The 22,965-nt window shown below is 36.9% G+C and overlaps 1 protein-coding gene across 13 annotated transcripts in view; it reads left to right on the plus strand.

Moving 5' to 3' along the window:
• The window catches only part of ST18 (ST18 C2H2C-type zinc finger transcription factor), a 169,868-nt gene that overhangs the window by 113,408 nt on the left and 33,495 nt on the right, over nucleotides 1-22,965 (plus strand). For 12 of the 13 annotated variants that reach the window (XM_062633412.1, XM_062633407.1, XM_062633416.1 and 9 more), the window contains 7 exons: nucleotides 5,789-5,982; nucleotides 10,146-10,943; nucleotides 13,677-13,811; nucleotides 15,553-15,643; nucleotides 17,149-17,253; nucleotides 18,643-18,848; nucleotides 22,006-22,217. In XM_062633412.1, the coding sequence (XP_062489396.1) occupies nucleotides 5,789-5,982; nucleotides 10,146-10,943; nucleotides 13,677-13,811; nucleotides 15,553-15,643; nucleotides 17,149-17,253; nucleotides 18,643-18,848; nucleotides 22,006-22,217 (1,741 nt within the window). The remainder of the gene's footprint in view (nucleotides 1-5,788; nucleotides 5,983-10,145; nucleotides 10,944-13,676; nucleotides 13,812-15,552; nucleotides 15,644-17,148; nucleotides 17,254-18,642; nucleotides 18,849-22,005; nucleotides 22,218-22,965) is intronic. The other variant, XM_062633411.1, reaches the window with a different exon arrangement.

Here is a 22,965-nt window from a genome sequence, read left to right on the forward strand (position 1 = left end):
GAGTTTCTAGTAAAAACTCATTCAGGGGTGTAGATGACTAATTTTTTTCAACACAGTTTATTGGTAGAGGTTCTTACCATTTTAATGCTTAAATTTCGATGGAAGGAAATTACTTTTGCCTAATTAATTATCTCCCAAATTCTTTTACAGGAATTCCCAGCTGAAGCAATTTTTCCAGATTATTTTTCATCACCTAGGCTGAATCAGTGAAATACAACAAACTCAGTCATAGAGTCCAAATGTTATAGATTATCTAAAAGTTACTGAGGCTCATTTTTACTTTATAAAGTACAAGAAAACATTAATTTCAATAACTCTGACTCCAGAATAGCAATCAGGGCAAACACATGCTCAGCTTCTTGTCAGTAATAACAACTCAGTGGTCGTTTCTGAGACTAGTCTCCAAAATTTCATCTGCTAAAACTCACATCACAGTTCTGTTAACAAATGGCCTTTTAAAATATTTTTACATAAAACTATTAGTTTTTATTGGCATAATTTTCAGCTTATTTTAATAGCTATAAGATTATGTAAAATAAATAGAAAGAAAACTATTTTTCCTTGTTTAGCTCAGTCTTAGATCACCAGCAAACTGTATCTCAAACTTTGATTACAATTTTCTCAGTTGTGCAGTCTTACTGGGTTAGTTAAGAAAATGGAACATAAATCTGAGTGTCTTAACCTGAAGACAAACATGATGAAGACAAACAATTGAGTTATAGTCTCTCTCTGCCTTCCTCCCTAACCACTCTTGTCCATCTGAACTTGCTGAATTAACATCACTCATTTGGGTTTTCCATTGCAGTGATCAGACTACCAACACTCTTTCTTTGGACTCTTCCTGCTCCTTTTATGAACCTCTGGCATTCCTGCTTGATGCAAAGAATAACATCAATGTCATTTCCATTGACATGCGATCCATCCTAGGAGCAAATCATCTCCTTTCTTTATCCAGTGCTAGTAATTTCTCCTGTTCATTGTCAAATTATAAGGAGCTCAGAATTTTTTATGATTTTGGGGAGTCAGATCTTTTCAGCTAAAGCCTAAACCTTTGGAAACCATTGTGCTAGAGTGTTAGAATCTAGATCATCTCTTTCTTACAGAACAAGCTTACATAAAAGAGGAGTAAGATGGGAAGACATTCAGAATTTCTGTTCTTTTTAAGTACCTGTGATTCAGTATGGTCTTAAAATTCTTAGAAGAAAGCCCAGCCATGACAGACATTTGTAAGCTACTGGTTCACCTGTGAGTGGCAAGTATCCCTGAATTTTAGAATAACAACTTTTCCCTCCTGTAGCATCCGATTTCCACAGTGCCCTAGGGCATCTGCAAGTTGTGAACAAAACCTGATTGAGGCCTAAAGCATCTGACAACAACTTTAATTGTAATATGATTGAGTAGTAATTAGATTAACCTTCTCCTTGTAACTGTTAGTGTGAAGTTAAATTGTTCTGCAGACCAGAAGGATGATATCTCCTTTAATTGCAATTCAATAGGCTAAGGCTTACTTTTGTAGTACAGTTAAGCAAACAGCCAAAAGGCAACTCAGGTAAAGAACTTAAATTTTTCTCAACAATTAAAATGTACCACTAATTATTCTTGCACAAACTCACATGAAGAACAGGCTCCTTAAGTAGTGTTAGACAATAAATGTAAGTGCCTTGTTATTCAAAGACATTTATTTCCTCCCTTGAAACTAAGGACAGTATGTGAGATGAAGTGTGTTCTAGTTTTATTATTTTATATGGCATTCATTACAGGCATTAGTAAACACCAGTTGTCAGCCTGAATGTACCCATGGTTTTACCCACTATGGCAATTCTTAGCTTTGTTATCATGCTTTACCAATCTGTAGACTGCTGTGAATAAGAAAAAAATCCCCAGAGATCTGGAAGTCTTGCCAGCAGATTAACAACAACAAATCCTTGTTGGTTACAAAGTGGTTAAAGGTCAGGTTAAAGGCTTGACAAACACATCACTTAGATGAGCCAATAACGAAGTCTAGCATGACAATTTCTAGCATTAGGAAAAGTTGTATGTGGTTAGGGCTGCTTAAAGCTTCTCTTTCTTCTGATGCATTGCACTGTGGTGGAGAGTTAATGTACTGTTCTGCCTGTATACTACCACTGTCTGCAAAATATACTTTCAGCAGATGAAAGAACCCAGTAAGTTCCCCCAAAAAGTGTTTAAGTGTGAAATACGTACAAAAGATTTATCAAGATGAACACATGCAACCAGGTTCTATATGTCTTAGACTTTAACCTCTTGGCTCACACTCTGATAAATGACATAAGTCTATTTTTAGTAACTGAGTCATTGAATAAAAAAATAATTGTAAAAAATCTTCTTATTATAGATAGTACCAAAATGATTTATTGCTCATAAAATTTAAGCACAGTTAAACTGGGGGGAAAAAATGCATTGGCTTTAGACTCATAACAAAAAGAACTTCTCCTGTTTTATGAGCCTCAGATTACCCAATAACCTTGACAGCTGAATCAGTGTTCCATGACAACAAGCAGGCCATTGATAAATAGCAACAAAACTATTAGACTTTGAATTTAAGAGATGAGTAATAGAGAAGCTAAATTATAGGTTTACCATTTGACAAACTGCAGCTTGACAAATCTGTGCTAACTTACATGAGTGTATGTGTGAATGTACATAAGCAGAAGAGAGCAATAGAAACTTTTAAAGGCAAAGGTGAAATTGACATGCCATGAATGTTAAAAAGGCATAAATATATTCTTTTCCTAGTAGTTAAATTCTCAGTGTCCTTTAGCAAATATTTAATAATATGTGTAAGTACTTAAAAAAGCTATGACTTGTAAAGTTGTTTTCCTGGTTTGATTTTCAGTTTTAATTTTAAGCACTGTAAGGTAGAAAAGAAGGGCTGGCACATGGTACATCTTTAAATTGGTTCTTGCAAACTATAAGAATCCAATTAAAACTCAAAACCAGCAATCTAAAAGGTCTACAGCAAAAGCAAGAATATATTCTGCTGGAGCTGAGAAATCTCTTCCTGGCCTATGGAGAGCAATTTGCAATTTGTAGATAGAAAAAAAAACAATGTTTTGTCATTTACCTGTAATCAGAAGATAAGATGTCAGGAATAATTTTACTTTAAGTTGTATCTCATGTATTCACTTATTTCAAAATGGTGGGGACTACAGAGGAGATCTGGGTGAGTTGTTGCTCACATACAGAAAAAGATATATCTAAGGAGAAGTTAATGCATCAATCTTTCATAGAAGAGAAACTTTCTACCATGAACAACGAGCTCCAACAGTGCATCCAACAGTGATGCAGTGGCTTTTGATTTACTGCTATAAACTGTGGTGGTTACAGTCAAGTGGTGTTATCATTTCCCAGAGCAGATCTGCAGCTGGCAGGTGGCAGCAGCACCCCTCGCACTGGTCTTGACCATGATCTGAAAACATCTGAGTTTGACTGTCTTTCTGCAGTTGTGGTGAAAAACTGATATGCTTCATAGCTGTTATGCTAGCCCACAGTAGTGGATTAAGACATTATGTCACTAGATACAGACTGTACTTAGGGAGCAAGAATATAGAAATCAACTTACTGGTTTTACTGCATTTTCCCTTGACTGGAAGATACACAATAGTCAGACAAATTGCAGGATTAAAGCTGAAGAGCCAGATGAAGTTCTGTGACCTCTGTTGCACAGGGGGGCATACTAGATGATCTAATTGGATCTTCTGTTTTAAAAATCTATTAATTATGCTTGTGTAAGAAACAGCTGTAGCTTCGTCACAGGGGAATTAAACACTGTAAATTCATCTTGTCCTAAAAGGTCTCACTACTACTAATAGCTACTGGAGGTAAACTTGAAGCTCAACAAATAAATGAGAAAGATCAACAGCAAAACTAGTGAAAGTTTTGGTTGGCAAAAACAATTATGTGTGAAAGGTTTAAAACATTTGTAATTTATTCAGTTTTCCTGAAACAGCATGAGTGGTATGAACTGTCACTTCACAAATACAAATCAAGAATCTTTTGATTGTATTTTCTTAGAAATAAATTATGCATATTTGTCCACACTACATCCATCCCTGATTATCTGTTATATAGGCATCATTTCCAACAGGAGGCTTACACCATTGTGATTCTGACCTTTAATATGATATTCATGTTATCCTTTATTCATAAAGAGAAACACAGAAATCATAATATATTCAACTACAGCAGGTGCTTAGCAGCCAGCATTTCTAATGCCCACAGCATTTTAGCTTTGAGAAGATCAAGAATATCCAGTATTTAAGATGCATATGGTAGAATTTTAACATTCCTCCTAAAATGCAGATGTTCATATTTCCATGTCCTTCATGTTTGCAATGATGGATAGCCAAAAAGGTGCTTAGCCAAAAATGGGTATTTTTTTAACAAAAAGCTCAAGTTAGTCATATGCTTTCATCCAAAACAATCAGGACCTGAGCCAATTCAGTGCACATAAGATACCTTGGAAGGATTAATTTATGCTGTTGAGCTTGTAATATGTGTAACCAATAGGAGTTCTCTGCATACATGGATTTTTTGCAAATCTTGCAGCTAAGACTGAGCAAAATGCAAAATCCAGCACCTAAGGGTATCATGTAGATTTGTAATACACCCCAGGGGTGCCTAAGGTCGAGAAACCACTGAGTGGATTACACAGATTCATATATGTAGTTTTTTCATCTCTGACAGATATATGAGCACTGTTATTTGTACTACATAAATTTCTTAGAATACTGTGTGCGAGAGAACAATGAGATCATGCCAAGTCACACAAAAAGGTTATTAAAAAAAAAAATAGTTGAAAGTTCAATCCTCTTTAGTGAGGTGTCGAATGATGCAGCATCTATATGCCATACAGATCAGCTGCATGGTAGCAAAGGCTTTGCTAAATATGTGTAGAAGAAAATCAATATGCAGATCAACATATGGATCTTAAATTGGAACTTAAAGTATATAAACTCTGCTAAAAATCTTCCTCTCCAAAATACTGCAGTCTCTTCTCATGGCAGTCATCTGAAAGTTAGGCATCTAGACTGGGTAAGGCATTTCCCAGGGGATGTCTCACCCTGCTTATCACATAGATCTAGTTTTAAGTCAGATGAATAGTCTTCTGAAGGAGCCTTTTTCCAGGTCTATATAGAGATGTGAGAAGAGCTTAAACTGGGTGTTTATGGCTGGTGTTCATTAAATGAAATCAGCACTTGAGACTGAGATTGAAAGAAGGACCCATATTGCAAAATGTTCTGAAGGGACAGTGTTTCACACAGGGTTTCTGCTGTTGAGCTCAAGGTGCATGATTTGATATCCATACTGATGTAAAGGTAATGGAGCCAAAGGCTCAGAATGTTATAGTATAACTGGATTTGTGTTTCTCTGGATTATCAACCCAGGCCACAGTTTTGTTCATCCTTTCCTGGATGTATTTATTTTACTCCAGACCAGGGCTTAGATTAGGTTATGCTTATTTAGCATTAAGAATGCTAGGTTATGTGGTTTTTGGTTTTGTCTTCTTCCTCATTCTGCTTTCCTCAAACAGATTTTGGCAGCAGTGAAAAGCAAAGGCACTTGCCTTTGCCCTGCATTTCGAGTACATGAGCTAAAATTAAATATCCACTAACCACAACTTGCTGAATCTGCAAGTGAATCGAAATTTTGTCAGGTCCTAACTTTTAAACATAGAACTAAACCAGAGCAAGGTACTACTTTTTAAACAATTTACCCCTCACTTCTCTATCTTTTTTTCTCTATCTCTGGTTACTGATCATTGCAGTGCCTACAAATGCTCCATGGCTAAGAAGAGAAAAGCCGAAGAACTGATATCAGGCGTTCCCGTCAACAAAAGGAAGTCCCTGTTAATGAAACCCCGCCACTACAGCCCCAGCTTGGAATGCAAAGAAGAAAATGAAGACAGGACTGATTTGCAGGAAGAGATCAATGTCCCTGAAAACAGCTCAACTCCAGGTAGTCGTGCAGTATGTCTCTGCTTGAAGCTGAATTCCACAGGAAGGGAGATAAGGAATAGTATTTTCAAAGAGTATGCGGAAAGTATTTGGTTTCTAACAGAGTTGGAATGGTGCATTTCTGTCTAGGCTTAATCATTGTACTTCAGATTATTTTGCACAATAACTCCTCCTGGGATCTAGTAAACACTTTGTAGGTCACACAGAGACAACTACTGCAGCAGGTCAGATATGGAGCAACATCTGCTTCTCCACTAGCTCTGTGAAAGAACAAGGTTCAGCCCACCACTTGGAAAAACATATTTATGAAGAGCAGATTTTCACTGGAATACTTAGAGCTCTTAGGAAGAAAAAAAAACAACAAAACAAACAAAACTCAAAAGACCCTGCTTAGCAAAACGTTGTTGACTTAACATTTAGGAAAGCAATTTCATGCGGGTGACTGCTGTGTGTGTTCTGTTTAACACGATTATTAGACTCAGCACTTTTATACTTATTCCTACTCTGCTAAGCCAAACATGTCCAATAGTTTATAGAAACTTCTACAACGTGTATAATGGAAAATATGTAAGAGAATGGGGAGACAGAAAGTTATAACTACAGTATGTATTTATTGCTCTTTCTTTCTATGTTCAGATACATTCAAGATGAACAAAAAAAAATCAAACTAAATTGGTTGTCACATATTGGTTTAAGATGTCCTGCACAAATCATTAATCCGGCAAGTGAGAAGGGATCAGTGGAATATCTTCTGGTTTGTTTTAATGGCAGATGTCACCAGTAGATAGCAAATATCAAGATAAAAGCAATGTGATCTGGCACTGGGAAACCAGTAATCACAGATTATGTGAAAACAGAATGAATTTATATTCCTCTCAGTTGCTGGTTGCTATGGGAGTTTAAAGGTAATATATTTCCCCCTCAGCTTCTTCTTAGGAAGTATTTTGGAAAGATGTGCTGCTTAATAATTTCATTTAGGCTCCCTTTCCCACAAAAGCTTGGGCCAGATGACCTTTTGAGATCCCTGGGCTGTTCAATAATTCTGTGAGGAACTGAGATTAGGGATATCTTTATCCACTCAAAATAAAATTTCCTTAAAACCAAACCAAACCAAACCAGGCTTTATACATATGAACATTATAAAACACAGAGAAGAAGAAGTCTCTCTTTCAAATTAGAGAGTCAAATCCTGGTTTTACTGAAATAAGTGGGTGTATCATTTCTATACTGCTGAGATTTTATTTAGTTGTCACTTGTAAATTTTTCAGGGGTCTGCACCACATCAGTGTGAAAGCCTAGAAGGGAGCTCCTTCTTTAAACAGAACATTAATTAACAAGGTGATACCCAATGCCCCTTTTGGGTGACTAATTCTTTTATTTTTGTGTGTGTGTGTGGGGAGTGTTGGGGTGGTTGTTATATTTTTTTATTTTTTTAGATATATAGATTTTAGCTAGTTTTTCTTTTATTGATTCAGCCTGCTTCCTGGCCATCCAGAGCCAGGAACTCAGTAATGTGTTTATTTTATCCCGTGTCTGTCCTCTGCACAGCTTAAAGAACTTTGTGAAGGAAAGGTACTATGATGAATGTAAAGGCAGAACTTGGGCCATCTACAGATGAACATAAGTTATTTAACTAGTTCTGTTTTTAAAAAAGGGCAAATGTTGGGCCAGATTCATTGACATAAATGTTGGGGAACCTTGTTTGCACAAAGGCTTTCAGTCAAAATTAAAAAGACACATGAATTCAAAATGATTTATTTGATACCAATGAGATTTCTCCAAACCTGCTTGTGTCAGTGATAATACAACTTATCCATTTTGCAGTAATTTTCCAGCTACAAAACAAATTTCATTTAAAGCATACAGCTGATCTGGGAAGGTGAGTTTATTTGTAATTTTTCAGTGTAATATTGCTCATTTTATTATGCACTCATAACTCTTGTCTGTTGATCAGTTAATGCTGATCCAGTACATGGATTGATGCAACTGTAAACCAAGCTGAGTTTTGGTTATTTTTTAAGTAAATTTACAGCCTGTAGAAGTGAAAAGCAAAGCTGGGACAGCTGAACCATTAAGACTGGTTCAATAACAAATTTGTAAACACAGCATTTAAAAATCACTGATTGTTAAAGGAGTAAAACTCTCATATCGTGCATTTATATTGCATTTGCCTCACAAAGGTAACTGAAAAGACCTGTTACTGTTGCCAACTTTTGTTTGGGTTGTTCCCTTTGGAAGGGTGGGAGATTTCTTTTAAAATTAGAACTTCTTACTTTCTCAAATGACCCACTGATGGGATTCTGTTATTTTCCAAATGGCAGAAGAGAAAATAATAAAAACCCATCAGACTAAAGTTGGTTATAGAGCCAAATCATCTTTCTTACTTGCTGAGACATGAAAAGACATCATTTTTCTTTATTCAGAATACTGCAATGTGTGTGGTACTAGACCAGCTGCTAAAAAGTTACACCAAGGTTTACAGGCATTATATTTAAACATAACTTTACGCACACAGTGCACAAGGCCACGTCTCCCTGCATGAGTCCAATTTTCTGAAGAAGAATAAGAATTAATCAATATTTTCTTTTAACATATAACAAACAGTTGAACCAAACAATTATGTAAACTGGAAATGACCCAAAATGCTAACAGTTTGGCAGCAGTAAAGTGAAATGCATTGTGGTGCACATGTGCATTTTTGTCCCCCTTTTCCCCTCCACAATAATCTGCACTTAATAGGAATATTTTAAACTATGTAGCTAAGCAACAGAGGTAATTGTTGCTTTCTAGAGCTTTTGTTAGGCACTCTAACACAGCCCAAATATGCATAATTAGGTATAATGTCTATAAATCATTATTGTACACATGTGGGTAGTTAAGTGGATTGAGAGAATAGTTCAATGAATTGGACATATTCACTGAAAATGCTTTTTATTTGTTTTCTGTAGTTCATAATACTTTAAAATTATCATAACCCTTTACACTTTCTCTTAATAGCTCACTGTGTTATTGAGAGAAACTTCATTTGCATTTTAGACTATGCTTAATTTATTATTTAAACCTGGAGTTCTTCAGATTCAGGAGAGGACAGGCACATCTTATGAAATAGTCTGTGCTTGTTTATTCATCCTCCTTTCTAGGAAGTAAAATGTTAAATTTTTCAGTTTATGTTGAATAGATCCCAACAAAAGAATGTACCCTATAATCAGCATTATTGAAGGGGCTAGTGTTGTGACTAAATTCTTCCCTTCATCCAAAAATGCTTTTAGTTACTATGGCAATATTTACTTGATCCTGGCAAACCAGTGTTGATTTTAGAGAGATAATTGCCAGAAAGGAAGATGATGGAGATGTATTTTTGAGTGTCCTTGTCAGAGGAAATGTTTATAAAAAATTAAATGATACAAAAGGCGTATTGTCTTCTACACCGACAGCCTCTCTTACATGCAGCCTCTATTACCTGCTGGCTGCTGCTTTTCTTCTGAAGAAAGATGTTGATAAAGACAGGATGCACTTCAGTGGTGTCTTTAACAAGTCCTTTATGAGTCTGTACATAACCACCATTTCTGTTTGCCTGTGCATGACCTGATCTATCACTTAATGTGGCAATTGCAATGGTGACCAGGAGTTTGCCTTTTGTGAAGCACTGAGGTTTTTTTCCATCAAGGTCTTTCATGGGATTTGGGGTGACTGGGAAAGTAATTAGGATATATTATGAGAAAATGTTTGGGAATCTTAGATGAAAGAAAAGTGAAAATAGATCAGAGAAATTTTAAAATGGGGGTGCGTGTGTGCATGTATATATGCATACAGTATATAGATTGTGTATATTTATATCTATATATGGCACATCATACTTATATAAATGTGCATGAATGTGCATGACTTTAAAGGTAATATATGTCTTCAACATCAGTGAAAAATAGCAACGTATTTCTTTCTCATATAGCTTTGAAGTTATAATATAAAGTAGACATAATCTTAGAAGGGCTTTTCGTGATACTACAAGCAGTCATTTCAAACGCAGCCTTGGTGTGAATTCAGTCATTTCACATTACCTCTGAGTAAAGAAATGATGACTGGTAAGTAAATATCTTCATATCACTTCAACAAGATACAAAAAGCAGTTATCCTTATGTATTTTCCTCTTGCCTTTTTCTCATGCAGAAGAAAGTGCTCCAAAATCATCTGAGGAAACCCCTCATTCGTGTGAGCAAGAAAATTCCAGTCAAAGAAAAGATAACTACTCCAGCTATCAAGATTCCATGGCCAAATCTTTGATGAAAGTGGGAAAATTAGCAAAAGATGCACCTAGTCAAAGAGTGGGAGAAAATCTAAATGATAGTGGCATTCAATCCTTAAAAACAGAAAGTGATGACACTGATGAATGTTACATGATTAACTCAGCTGAAGGAAAGGAAAAGACTGTCATTTCTGACTCAAAATACTGTTCATCTGAGGAAAATGAAAGTAACTCTGAAATTATGGACAATGAGTGGGACAGCTCCTCGAATTTCTCAGAAGAAACTAGTGTAAAGCTCCATGTAACTCAGAAGTATATTGTAGAGTGTAATCAACCTAACATCCTGGAAGTCCCAGAAATTAAGAAGGAAGAGGTAGAATTTGGCCTTTGTGAAACACTTTGTAACTCAGAAACAGAGCTAAGAACATCCCAGGAGTCTCACGCAGATCCTTTCGAGAAGAGAATTCAGAATCCCTTCCCTGAAAGTGAAGAAGACGACAACGAGTGCCTGTCAGAAACCACAGACGTGTCGGTTGAGCTGGACAAAACAAAAGGGAACTTGAGTTTGCTAGAACAAGCAATTGCTCTGCAGGCAGAGCAAGGGCATGTGTTTCACAGCACGTACAAGGAACTGGATAGGTTTCTTCTGGAGCATCTAGCGGGGGAAAGGAGACAAACCAAAGTTATTGACATTGGTGGGAGACAGATATACAGCAACAAACGTAAGGAAGGATTTTTGGCTGTTCTTACTGGCTTAAGCATTTATCCTGTGACTGATAGAGGTTTCTGAGCTGGGGTTTATAACAACAGTAAAGAATCTGGAATTTAGCTGCTAATTTTGTTAATTATGTACCTTCATACTAGTGCCTTATATCTAACCTGGTTAAACGGTAGGTACTTGGCTTTCTGCCAAACCGCTATGTGAAATGATCAGTAATGGGTACTAAAAGGGCTGTGTAGCTGGCATTGACACTCCTTCTTCTCCTTTTCCTCCTCCTCAGCCTTCTCCTCCATAGGGCACCTCCTAAATTTCAGCAGCTAAAAGAGAAGGCATTAAAAGATGATTAAGGAAAGGTTAGGGTGAAAAATTGGCCTCTTCCATACATACCACCTAATTCCTAAGCCATGTTTTTTACTGAGTTCAGTCTACGTCACGTATCAACACTACATTTTGCTACAGCCAGCATTTCTGAGCCAGGAAAGCACAAGTCATGCTCTTCTGCCTCACTCACCATCAGCAGAATTACCAGTAAGTTACAAAATCTTCATTGTTTCTGATGGTTTGTGGCATCCTACAAAGATGTAGGAGCATTGCTCCATTTGTGGTACTTTATCAGGCTTCCAGAAATGGAGATTTAAAAGATTTAGGTTTGATATGTAAACCAGGCTGTCTTGCATGAAACTCCTCAATTGAGGATAATTACAGAACATCAGGAGATGTCACTTTATAAGCACACTCTCTGCTGTAGTAAGTGACTACATTCATCTGTCCTTTGACTTTTTGTTTTGGGCTTTCAAATATACTGAGGTCACCCCAGAATTGCTGCAATTTCTGCTTTTGATAAATGATTTTTGTTTCTAGTGTTACTTTAGAGTAGTCCTTGTGGCCATGGCAAATATTATAGTAGTTTTGTTATCCAAAGCATTTAGTGTATAACTGACTAGTTTTTCTAGGAGTTGCAACTGTAAAATATTACCTGTGGTATTTGGGAGGAATATGCATGCATCTAATTTTTCTGTCTCAAGCAGTATTTTCATTAGCATGTCTAAACTTGTGCATGCATGGTATTAATCTACCTCCTTGCTAAAGTACATGCACCTTTATTTGCCCATATGACTGTGATATATGCAGGAATTTTATAGATACCTCTTCTTATCCTGAGACCTGCTGTGCTCACCAGGTTCACATTGGTGTCAATGTGACTTTCTCACAGCACACATAGGAAGGAACAGCAGTGGTAAGCATGGCAGAACCTGGCCATATTATTATTAGCTGTAGTTTGCAGGCGAATTAAGAGGTAACAGTCTTGTAGGAACAAACTCAGCTTTGTTCATGTTGTATAAACAACACATGTTTTTAGTCAAAGTAGCATCAGGCACATAATTTTTCCACTTTACATAGTAAACTAGGCTTTATTTCTAAAATATCCACCATTGAACCCCTCAGCTCTTGCTTTTCTTTCTTAGGTGCTACATCAGAAGAACATGGCTTAAGTTGACATTTTTCCATTTTTTAATGATAAACCTTTCCAATCAGTGGTGGAAAATTTAAATCGTATTTCAGGGTCTCTCTTTAGTTCCTATCCACTATTGCAGCACTTCCATTTGCAGTGATTCTAAAAAGCATATACTCTCCTGTTGATGCCTAGACTATTTTCTTTCCTCCCTACTATTTTTTTTCTTTCTTTTTTTACCTAAAAACTTGCCAGGAAGTTTAACCCTCAGCTGTCTCTGGTGATCCTGTCTCTGAGCAAGTCCTACCTCACAGTCCAACAAAATGAGCTTGAAGGAGGCTGCTCTCTGTGCTGGCTACAGCTGTTTTCTCCCCTGGTGCAGAATGCTGTTGGCAGCCAATCACAGAGCTAAAACCATCCTCAGCAATTTATGCAGCCACTTCTTCCAGATTTCTCACAAGAGAATTTCTGGACCAGAATTCATTCCTTTCTCGCCCAGACTCTTAATCCTGCATTGGATGTCAAATAAAGGCTTTCTGACCAGTGCTTCTTGCACAATTCTAGGTGTTTGAAATAAAAATTGGGGATGCACCGTGGCCATTACAGAGTGGTAGCTGAGGGGCTGGGCTGAGACCTCGCCTTTGAAAGGGTATCGGCTGCTCCATGTTTTCACTGTCATTGTGGGCTGCTCCACAAAGCAGCATTGCCATGTGTACCAGAGGGAGCTGCTTGCCTTGCCTCTCAAATGTAAAGTGCCATGTATTCATTTTCCTAACAAAGAACCTACAGCCTAGAGATCTGCGATATTTAAGGAATGGCTTCTGGTTGAAATGCTTTTTGTTTGTTTATTTGTTTCACACCTCAGCTTTTATTTGGTTGTCCCAGCTTCCCAGAGTCTGACATTAACAGAGTAAAAGATTGTTTCTGCTTTTTTTATTTATTTTTATTTATTATAGATCTTGCTGTTGGCTGATGATGCAAGTTTTCTGGCTTATTGGATTGTGGCTTCTGTCCTGTTTGAGGATCTGAATGGAATAAATGACACTGCAATCCTAATGCTCTACAGTTTAGCACATAAATGGCATATTGGGAGGGGGGAGCCATTGTTCAAAAGACACTGTGAAAACCTAAAATGATGCTTAAATCACATATGTCTCTGTTAAAACTGTGTAGGAATTACATCTGAAGTACAAAATAGAGGGTATCACGCTGATAGGGTCGCTCAGCTGAGTGCAGACAGCGGCTAAAACCAAACAAAACCTTTATCTGATTTCTCTGCAGATTCACCCAGGCCCGAAAAGAGAGAAACCAAATGTCCCATCCCAGGATGTGATGGCACAGGGCACGTGACTGGGCTGTACCCTCACCACCGCAGTCTCTCAGGCTGTCCACATAAAGTTAGAGTGCCACTAGAAAGTGAGTATCATCACCCTGCAGTCCAGAATTAACAACTGGATCTGGCCTCATATTGTGGGTAGTTTGTGCTCATGCTGGAGAAGAAACTCACTTTTTCTGGGTGATATTGCAGAGAAGACATCACCCCTTCTTTTCTGTCCAGGCCTTAGTTACAGTCCTACTTCTCACACTTGTGAAGCTGAAATACTCCTTAGCAGCAGAGCATTTCAAACAGCAGTAGGTTCCTCAGATGGCCTGGGAAGAAGAATACTAGAGTCTATCTTCACTCTGCCAGCAGACCTGCTTACTGTAGTCTCATGGCTCTTCAAGATCTTGCTTGCCCATGCTTTTGCTAAGGTTTTCCCACAGAAATCATGTGCTTGTTTTAGAGCTGCCGATTTTCATTGCCAATAAGTGATACGTCTGGGCATGCTTATTCAGAGATATTTCCGGTGTCCCCCTTACCATTGAGCTCAAAAAGGCTACTTCCATCAGTACATTCCAGCGTCTGTCCACAGCACGTCCCTCCTGTATGACTGTGTTGTGCTAACCCTTTTTTGTCCAGTCTAGACTGTTTCCCTACTTATTTCTAACTGTGCTGATCTGATTACATTGGTTTGTGTGTGCGTGTAATCCTGCGATGTGATACAATGAAATGCTGCATAATAAGCCAAAACCTAATGCGAAACTATTTGTTTAAACAATCTAGTTAGTCAGATTTTTTTGTTTGTTTGTTTTGTGGTGACATGCATAACAGCAAATTAAAAGGATACTTGTGCTTTACCAATGTCCTTGCCCTAAGTGTAGCTCTGTCTGTTCTTAAATCTGATAGTAAACTGTATTTATGGAAACACTGGCTGAGTTAAACAGGCTTCTGCATTTGGAAGAACTTAGCAACATTAGCTTTCTAAAAAGTTAAAATTAACAGGTCTTTGTTAGTTATTGTACTTGCAATCAGTGTTCTGCTGATTGAAAAACCCCAAAACATTATAATTTTGCTTCTAGCAAAACAAACCAGTCAACTGAACAGTCAGCTTTTTTGAAGCACTGTGCACCCAAAGGGGTAACACAGTACTGAAGTCATGAAGGCAGACATACAAGAAATTATTCTGTTTAACACAGATGTACATCTCAGTCTTAGTAAAGATGATCCATACCAAAGGGCATAAGAAATGTACATGCAAGAAGTTGTAACCACTGCTGATAGCATAAGCCGCTGCTTGGGAGCATGACCAACTCATATAAAGTAGTTTCAGCACAGCTCAGATGATCAGAAGGTATCAGGATATACTCATATCAGATCATCTTTCTCATTTGTGAGGCATAAAAAGCCTCCTGTATCCAAAAGGTCATCGTCCTGAGCAAGAGGGTCTGCAGCTATATGTATCATGACTGTGTGGCCCAGGGTTAATCTATCTCACTCCTTTTCTAGTTGTCTGTGTTAGTTGTATATGAATCAGAAGGCAAAGAGCTTCATGATGCAACATCCTTGCTAACTTCCACCTTTATTCTTTTAAAGTCCCCAGAAACAATGATATGCATGTGGAATGCCACATTACAGCAATATAGGGTTAAACTGGTATGTGCTGGAGGCACCGGCTGTGCTGTGTTGTAGGTTCTTCGCTTCTCCTTTTCTTTCGTGATCAAAATGGGGCAGAATTGAGAATCTGAGTCCAAAGAAAAGTTTATTTTTTCAATATGTGTACTTTTAATTGATGCATGTTATTATTATTTTTTTTTTCCTTCCCTTATTCTTGTTTAGTTCTTGCCATGCACGAAAATGTTTTAAAGTGCCCCACCCCAGGATGCACTGGAAGAGGACATGTCAACAGCAATCGCAACACACACAGAAGGTAGATGGAAAAGTTCCTGTCCACTTAAAATATAACATATTCTGGGGAGTAAACCAATGGGCACATCTTGGAATTAGATGTTGTGTAACTACACTACAGAATGCGTATGAAATGCAAGGGAAGCCTGTATTATTTATAACCAAATAATCGTGTTTAATTTCATTGCATAAAAAATGGCTGCAGCACTGAGGATGATAAATTCCATTAGTATTTTTCACAGATGAGATTTCAAGCTACAATTTCATCACAGTCTTCACAGTGAAACATCATCATGTACAAGGGCTAGGAATGAAATTATTATTGCTACAACTGGAAAATGGATTGGAAATCAAAACTTCTTCATTCTGCATCACATACATGGTAGCCCTTTGCAGGAACTTCCCAACAAGACACATTGCATTTTAGCAAAACAGAAAATTTTAAGTGGAATATTTTAGAATTGTTTTAAAAACTACCTCCATTTATTACCCTCAGGAATGTCATCTTCTCACTTCGAACACTCCTGTTTAACTTGCTTCCTGCAAGGATAAAGTAAAATTGAGAAAAGCCTTCCAGACAGGCAGCTGAGGAATCACAGCTGGGCTGCAGGTGAGGCAGAGAGCCGATACGCTCTGTCTTCAGCAAGCCACTGCTGTCGGCATGACTCTTGTCAGTACAGCTTTCTGCTGGAAGCCAGCAATCTAAAACATTCCATCAGTGCTTCTTGAAAAATGTAATGTCAGTCTTGCAATTAAACTTGAGACATAAATATTTCAAAACCAGCTTTCTTTGTTGAACTGATTTTTTGTGGGATTTGCTTTTTTTTTTTTTGATGCTTGTTGACTGCTGTGTTATTGTGTGAGTGTACCAAAACCAAGGATTATCATATTATGTTACTGTCTTTAATACAAGAAGTTAGTCTTTAACAGAGAGATTACAAACTCAGATCAAAGAATAAATAAGGAATATTTTTTCAGTGTGTTTCCTGTCATCTTTGCAGCACATCAGCTGTATCATAAGCAACTCAAGAATAGGAAAAGAAAACATGTTCTAATCTAATAAAGCAAATACAAAAAAAAAGCAAGCACAACTTGAAATGGCAAAATGTGTTATTTGGTAACAGTTGCTCATATACCCCTATTTTTTTCCCAAATTCACTTTCCTTTTAGTTAGCAGGAGGCTTATATGCATGGCTTAGCTGACAAAGTAAATGTCATTTATCAAAAAATTTACTAGTGACTTGCTAGCCACAAAACATCAAAGCCAAACTGTAGAAAACTCCTATATGATTCAGTTTCCAGATACATCACCTCAAATATAGAGATTTTACATCCTTTGCATTAAGGATTGCAAAACATACAAATCTGGGCTATAGTAGCAGCAGCTTCCATTGACACACAGGGCACCAGAAAAGTTCAATGTCAGTGGGTTCCACAGCACATATTTCCTTTACTTAAGATTTTATTTTAACATGTGTTTGGGTTTTTTTCCTTCTTTTTTCTTTTCTTCGCTTTGCTTTTAAACAGCCTTTCTGGTTGTCCAATCGCTGCAGCTGAAAAGTTGGCAATGTCACAGGAAAAGAGCCAGCTCGATTCTCCAAAAGCTGGGCAGTGCCACGATCAGACTCACAGGTAGGAACTCTCAAAAACTAGTCTATCCAAAGTATTTCTGCACAAATTCTGTTGATCAGACCTCAGTCTTTTTCCCGTTTCAGATTTCAGCTGCAGGAAGTAGCTTGGTTTTCCAAGATGAAGCTCTCTAAAGCTAAATAACTTTCTGTATCTCAAAATTCACCAGCAGTTTTCTGCTGGTTCTTGTGCGTGTGGCTGGCATTAAAGACCATGAATCTTTTGAAAAACAATCAAATCTGGTGTACTAAATCTTACTTTAACACACATAGCCTACTTAATGGTTCTCAAATGTCTTTCTTTTGCAAACCAAATTTCTCATCTTGCTGAAATGTTTTAAGTAATTTTCAAGAAGTGTTCCTTGACCACAATATTGTGGCCACTGAAACTTGATTAAAGATCGGTTTGACCTTACTAAACTTTTAGCAGCTGAGTCTTCATCTATTTTGTGATCCTTTTTGGAGGTATCTTCCAGTGATCCCATAAGTAGAATGTTACCTGAAAGGGTTGAGAACTCTGCTCATTCTGTTTCCTCACCATTAAATAATTCATATTTTGAGCTTCTTTATTTTAAGTTTATTGGTTTAATTAGTTTAATTTATTTTTCATATAATGGCATCAAAAAGAGGAAACATTTTTTATTGCAATTGTGTTTTGTTTGAGAGTTATATGGACCCTACAGACATGCATAATTTGCACATCATTGGCACCACAACCATTACAACCTATTATATTCAGGTCTATTTAGGGACACTTTAATTTGTGGATTATTGACATGATCAGCTCTAATGGTTCCTTCAGAGCCATTACAGAATATTATGTCCATGTGTCTGCCAACTGCACGTGCCTTAACTCTACATATGAAAAGTCCTTAGGAAATTACTAAAGACAAGTAGTTACTGAACAGTAGCTAAATGAAATAACACACCATCTATCATCTGTTCCTCCCAAATAACAGAAGCAATTATTTTGGATCATCTTATGTTATATTTATACCATACTCCTTCACAGTAAAGTGGGAACAACGGTGATCCATAAATCCACAAGTCCTTTGCCTAGTAAAAATACAGACAATTTTTAGAAATAAAGGAAGCACCATGCTGTAGTAGTAATCTAGAAGTATCTTTGTTGTAAGTAGCCTACATTATTACTAAAATGTACTCGACTTTTTTATGTCCTCAGCTTTGAACTTTTATAAAGTCAAAATACTCTTTAACCACTAGGTCAGCCGCCACATGTATGTTATTTGTTTCTTATATACACCTACCATTAAGTTTTACATGCAACAATACACTTTCTGATGCTGAGATGCAACTGTATCCTATTGTACAAGAAAAGGCTAATTAAAGATATTCTTGTCTTTCTCATCCATTCTTTTCCTCCTCTCTGCAGGGTAAATTTAGCAAAGCAGCCTGAGGTACCTCAGTACAATTACAGAACTTCACAGTCAGTCACCTCCTCCAGAGCCACTCTGGCGAAAGAACAGGAGAAATTTGGGAAAGTACCATTTGATTATGCCAGCTTTGATGCACAAGTCTTCGGCAAACGCACAACAGCACCTGCCGCACAAGGACGGAAAACACCCCAGTTCCTTGAATGTAAGCTTGAAAATCCATTATCTCTTGGAAAATGGGCAAACTTTTAATGATGTTTTTGTTGTCATTGTTTGGTTTGCTTTCAAATGTCTAGAATTCAAAAAATCTCAGTAGGTATATCATATGTAACCACTTGTGGCCACAATGCTAAATGTAATCACTTGTTTGTTAAATATAGAATGCTAGAATGGCAAGTATCATCACTAGAAGGTTTACTTTTTGATGTTAATTTTAAAAACAATTATCAGGGAAAAAAAGTACTAAATGTCATACCTAATACCTTCTTCCTTGACTAAATTGTGATAACTTTATGTGATTGATAGGATGCTGCCATGAATGTGTCCTATGGAATGTGTCTGCACAACACATAATGAGATGTAGTACAAAGAAATCCAAGTTAGGTTTAAAGGCATTTCAAATATGTTTTAGGTGCATCCATACAGGTATTATTTCTCCTAGATGACCATGCACCTTGGCTGCATTTCTTCCAGGCCTGTATTGAATTAATTTTAAAATTTCATATTTCTGTACCACATCATATTTGTATTGCAGACATATTCAATGCATGAATTTGTCACCAAGTTTCTTCTGCTTGCATCACTTACAAATTTGCTGAGGTACTACTCTGTACAAATGAGATACCATGGTGTGAACACTGAATACTTATTGCAGATGCTATTCACTATCTGCATGGGAAACTTCAGCAAGATTCTGTCATTGTATTGACCATTATAAAACACTTTTTAGTTCAGAGAAACAAAGGATTCTGTTGCCATGAGGGAAATGGGAAAAAAGTGTTTCATTGCACTGTATTTGTGTTCAGAAGAAAATAGATCCAAAAGAATGTGACAAAAGACACTTTAGTTGTTTTTTCTTTTGTTCATGACAAAAAAATTTCATAAAGAGAAGCAAAAAGGAAAAACAAATTGCATCACACTTATCCCATCAAAGGAGAACATTTATAGGTGAACAGAAAAGCAGAAAATTATGTATAAGTATATATGCATATATAATTAATATAATTAGTACAATATAATTAATGCAATTAATACAATAGGCTTCTAATTCAATATAATATTATATATGGTTTGTATATTTATAAAATTTATATATCTATATATTTCTTAGTGTATCTGTCCAAGAAAACACACACACACACACACACACACACATATATGTTTGTAGGCATCTATGTGTTTCCGTGTATACGCAAATACCCTCTTTAAAATTGCAAATGAAAAGTAGATATTTATCTGGTGTGGAAAATAGGCTTGTTCAGATGAAAGTAAATATGTGCATTGCCCGTTTCTTGGGTGGTAGATTTTCCAATTTTGTTTGTAAAATTGAATATCCTCTATTAGCTGTCTCTTTGCACAGATGTATGACTATTTCACAGGTTCATTTCAAGGAAAAAATGACTGAAATGTTTTTATACAAATGCAAATACATACATATGCAATTTATGTATAATGTATATTAGGGATGAAGTTTGCAGCCTGTTGTTCTTGCAAAGATTGCAGTGTGCAGCTATTATTTTAATGGAAAGGTGAAAGCAAAAGAGCAGGTGAGTGCTTTAACTATGCAGATATACAAAAGTCCTCAATAAGAAGCTGATGATGTGGTGACTGGTTTAGCGTACTATGTAAATACGTAGCTAGCCAAAAGCCCATCATTAGTCCTGTGTGGATTCTGCAATTACAAACTTGATTTATTAACAAAACATTAACCTTTCATAGCCTGTTTTTTTTTAACTTTTTTAATCTTTTAGGGTGCATAATGGAACATGCATTTTTTTTTTGCTCTTTAATTATAACTTGAAGTTAGATGTGGTAACTGCTAAAAATGTAGACCTTCTTGCTTGTGCTACAGTTTTACAGCAGCACTGGAGAAAGGGAGAACTGAATCATAAGGCTTTTATGTATTGCTCTAGTGAAATGCCTCCAGTACTTAGAACAACTGAATATGACATTCAGCTACAGTCAGTGCATGCAAACAAGCACTTCTTTTAGAGCATCCCAAGTTTGAGGATAGATGAGTTCTTCAGTGTCTTGTGTAGTCTTTAGCATTAAAATGTACTCATCTAAAGCTCTACATCCAAAGGGATCCAGAGCTTTGGGGCTCAGATCTTTACAGAGCGAGCAGATGGCCACACGCAGAAATGTTCTTGTTTTATCTGGGTGTAGGCTGAGAAATTAGATTTTATTTAGTTTATCTTTGTAGGACACTGTGAGAGCTACAGACAAAAGAAGTGACTGTTGCTTCCTAAAAGCTGAAACCATGGTGCTGAGCTTTTCCTGTAACAGTTAGCTACATCTCAAAATCTAAAATCCATAGAGCAGAGTTCTTTGTACCGGTTTTAGAATAAATATTTACAATAGTGCAGAAAACAAAGAGCTACACACACCCCTTCTGTGAAAGTGCTTCTCTGTTCACCTGTTAATTTTTTATTCTCAACTGATCTCCTTGTGCCTAATAAATCTGTGTATTATTCAAAATAATAGCCAACATAAGACAGAGAGCCAAGATCAGTAATATTCTGGATCTTAATTGTCAATATATTTTTTAAAGTGTGGACTTAAATTCCTAAAAATATCCACAAAATAAGAACTGAATATTCCTAACAGGTAACGTTCTTATCTGATTGCTCTGGTTCATCTGGGCTTGTTCTCCTTACTTACATAAGCAAAACTATTTAAATAACAGACTTATTTAAGTAGGGTAAGCAGTGCTGTTTTAGCTAAGACTGGACAAGCCACTGTTGTTTTTTTACACAATAGAGCTCCAAGAGGAATCCTTTATAAGCATACATTTACAATTGCATTTGCCCACCACTGTTTTCAGGTCACGATGGGTAACGCACTCAGGCTTGTTCAGTCTTTCCTTGGACATCATTGCTTTCAGTGCCTGGGTAAAGAATGAGTAAAATCTACGTAAAAGTCTTGGGTTCCTTGTTGAAAAATGTGTATTTGTCAGATAGAAATGAAATTATTGTGCTTCTGAAGCCATTTTTACAGCAAACCCTTATTGCCAATAGGAAATATATTGTCTTAAATGTATTCTTTGAACATTTTAATGCTATGAAATTGTAGTCTGAGAAACAAAACTATTTAATGGGTAAAATCTCATACGTGCGATTGCTAATCAAATCTCTCTTCAACAGCAAAGCATTTTTCAAATCCAGTGAAATTTTCTAATCGACTGCCTAGTGCTAGCGCCCACACACAGAGCCCTTGCCATGCCAACTCTTATAGCTACGGTCAATGTAGTGAAGACACCCACATAGCAGCAGCTGCTGCTATCCTGAACCTTTCCACCCGCTGCAGGGAAGCAGCAGAGATCCTCTCCAACAAACCACAGAGTCTGTCTGCCAAGGTAGGGTAGTCCAAGAACCTGGAGGGTGTGCTAGCTACTGAACTGTGCGAATAAACTGTCTTTCATGTTAGTGACTGCATTAATTCCCAAAAAAAGAGGCTTCTGTTTGCATGCTCTTTTGAAGAGAGACAGAGAAAAAATTAGTAATGCAGTGACCAGTTCTGATAAAAATAAATAAATAGCAGGAATTATGTTGTTAACTCTTTTCATAATTGAGCCTTAAATACAAGGGGGGAGTTTTGTGGGAGGAAAAAAAGAAGGTTATTTGAAATCCATCAACAATCTGTGGTAGATAATGAGTTAGATCTATTTCAAGAGGGAATTTTCCTCCCTCAGAAACCTGCCATAAGCAATCAATTTGGAGGCTGGTTAAAAAACAAAAAAAAAAAAATCATGTCATTAATTAAAATGATATTTTGCTAGCAATGGAACAGAATTACACCTATCGAGTCTGTTGTGTTTGGAGTTCATGTCAGTTTAACAAGGTGTAGGGGAGGAAATAACAACTGACTAGTAAAATTCTCCTTTCTGCTGGCAAGAAAGGAGAATCAGGCCCACAGCGTTTGGAGATAGATAATTTGGGCAAGTCTGTCATAATGGAAAGCTGCCTAATATCGTAGATGTTTGTGTGGCTTTCATGTTTTGGTTTCTGCTCTGCCTTTCCTCACAGATCTTTATGATTTACAAATGGTACTGTGTGAGCTATGAGCCTTATTTTCTGTGTTATTGCATAGTATTATATTGATGA

Source organism: Pezoporus occidentalis, unplaced genomic scaffold (assembly GCF_034315485.1).
Source record: "Pezoporus occidentalis ecotype Australia unplaced genomic scaffold, CSIRO_AGI_Poc_V1 ctg4, whole genome shotgun sequence".
In the NCBI taxonomy this organism is placed as follows: domain Eukaryota; kingdom Metazoa; phylum Chordata; class Aves; order Psittaciformes; family Psittacidae; genus Pezoporus; species Pezoporus occidentalis.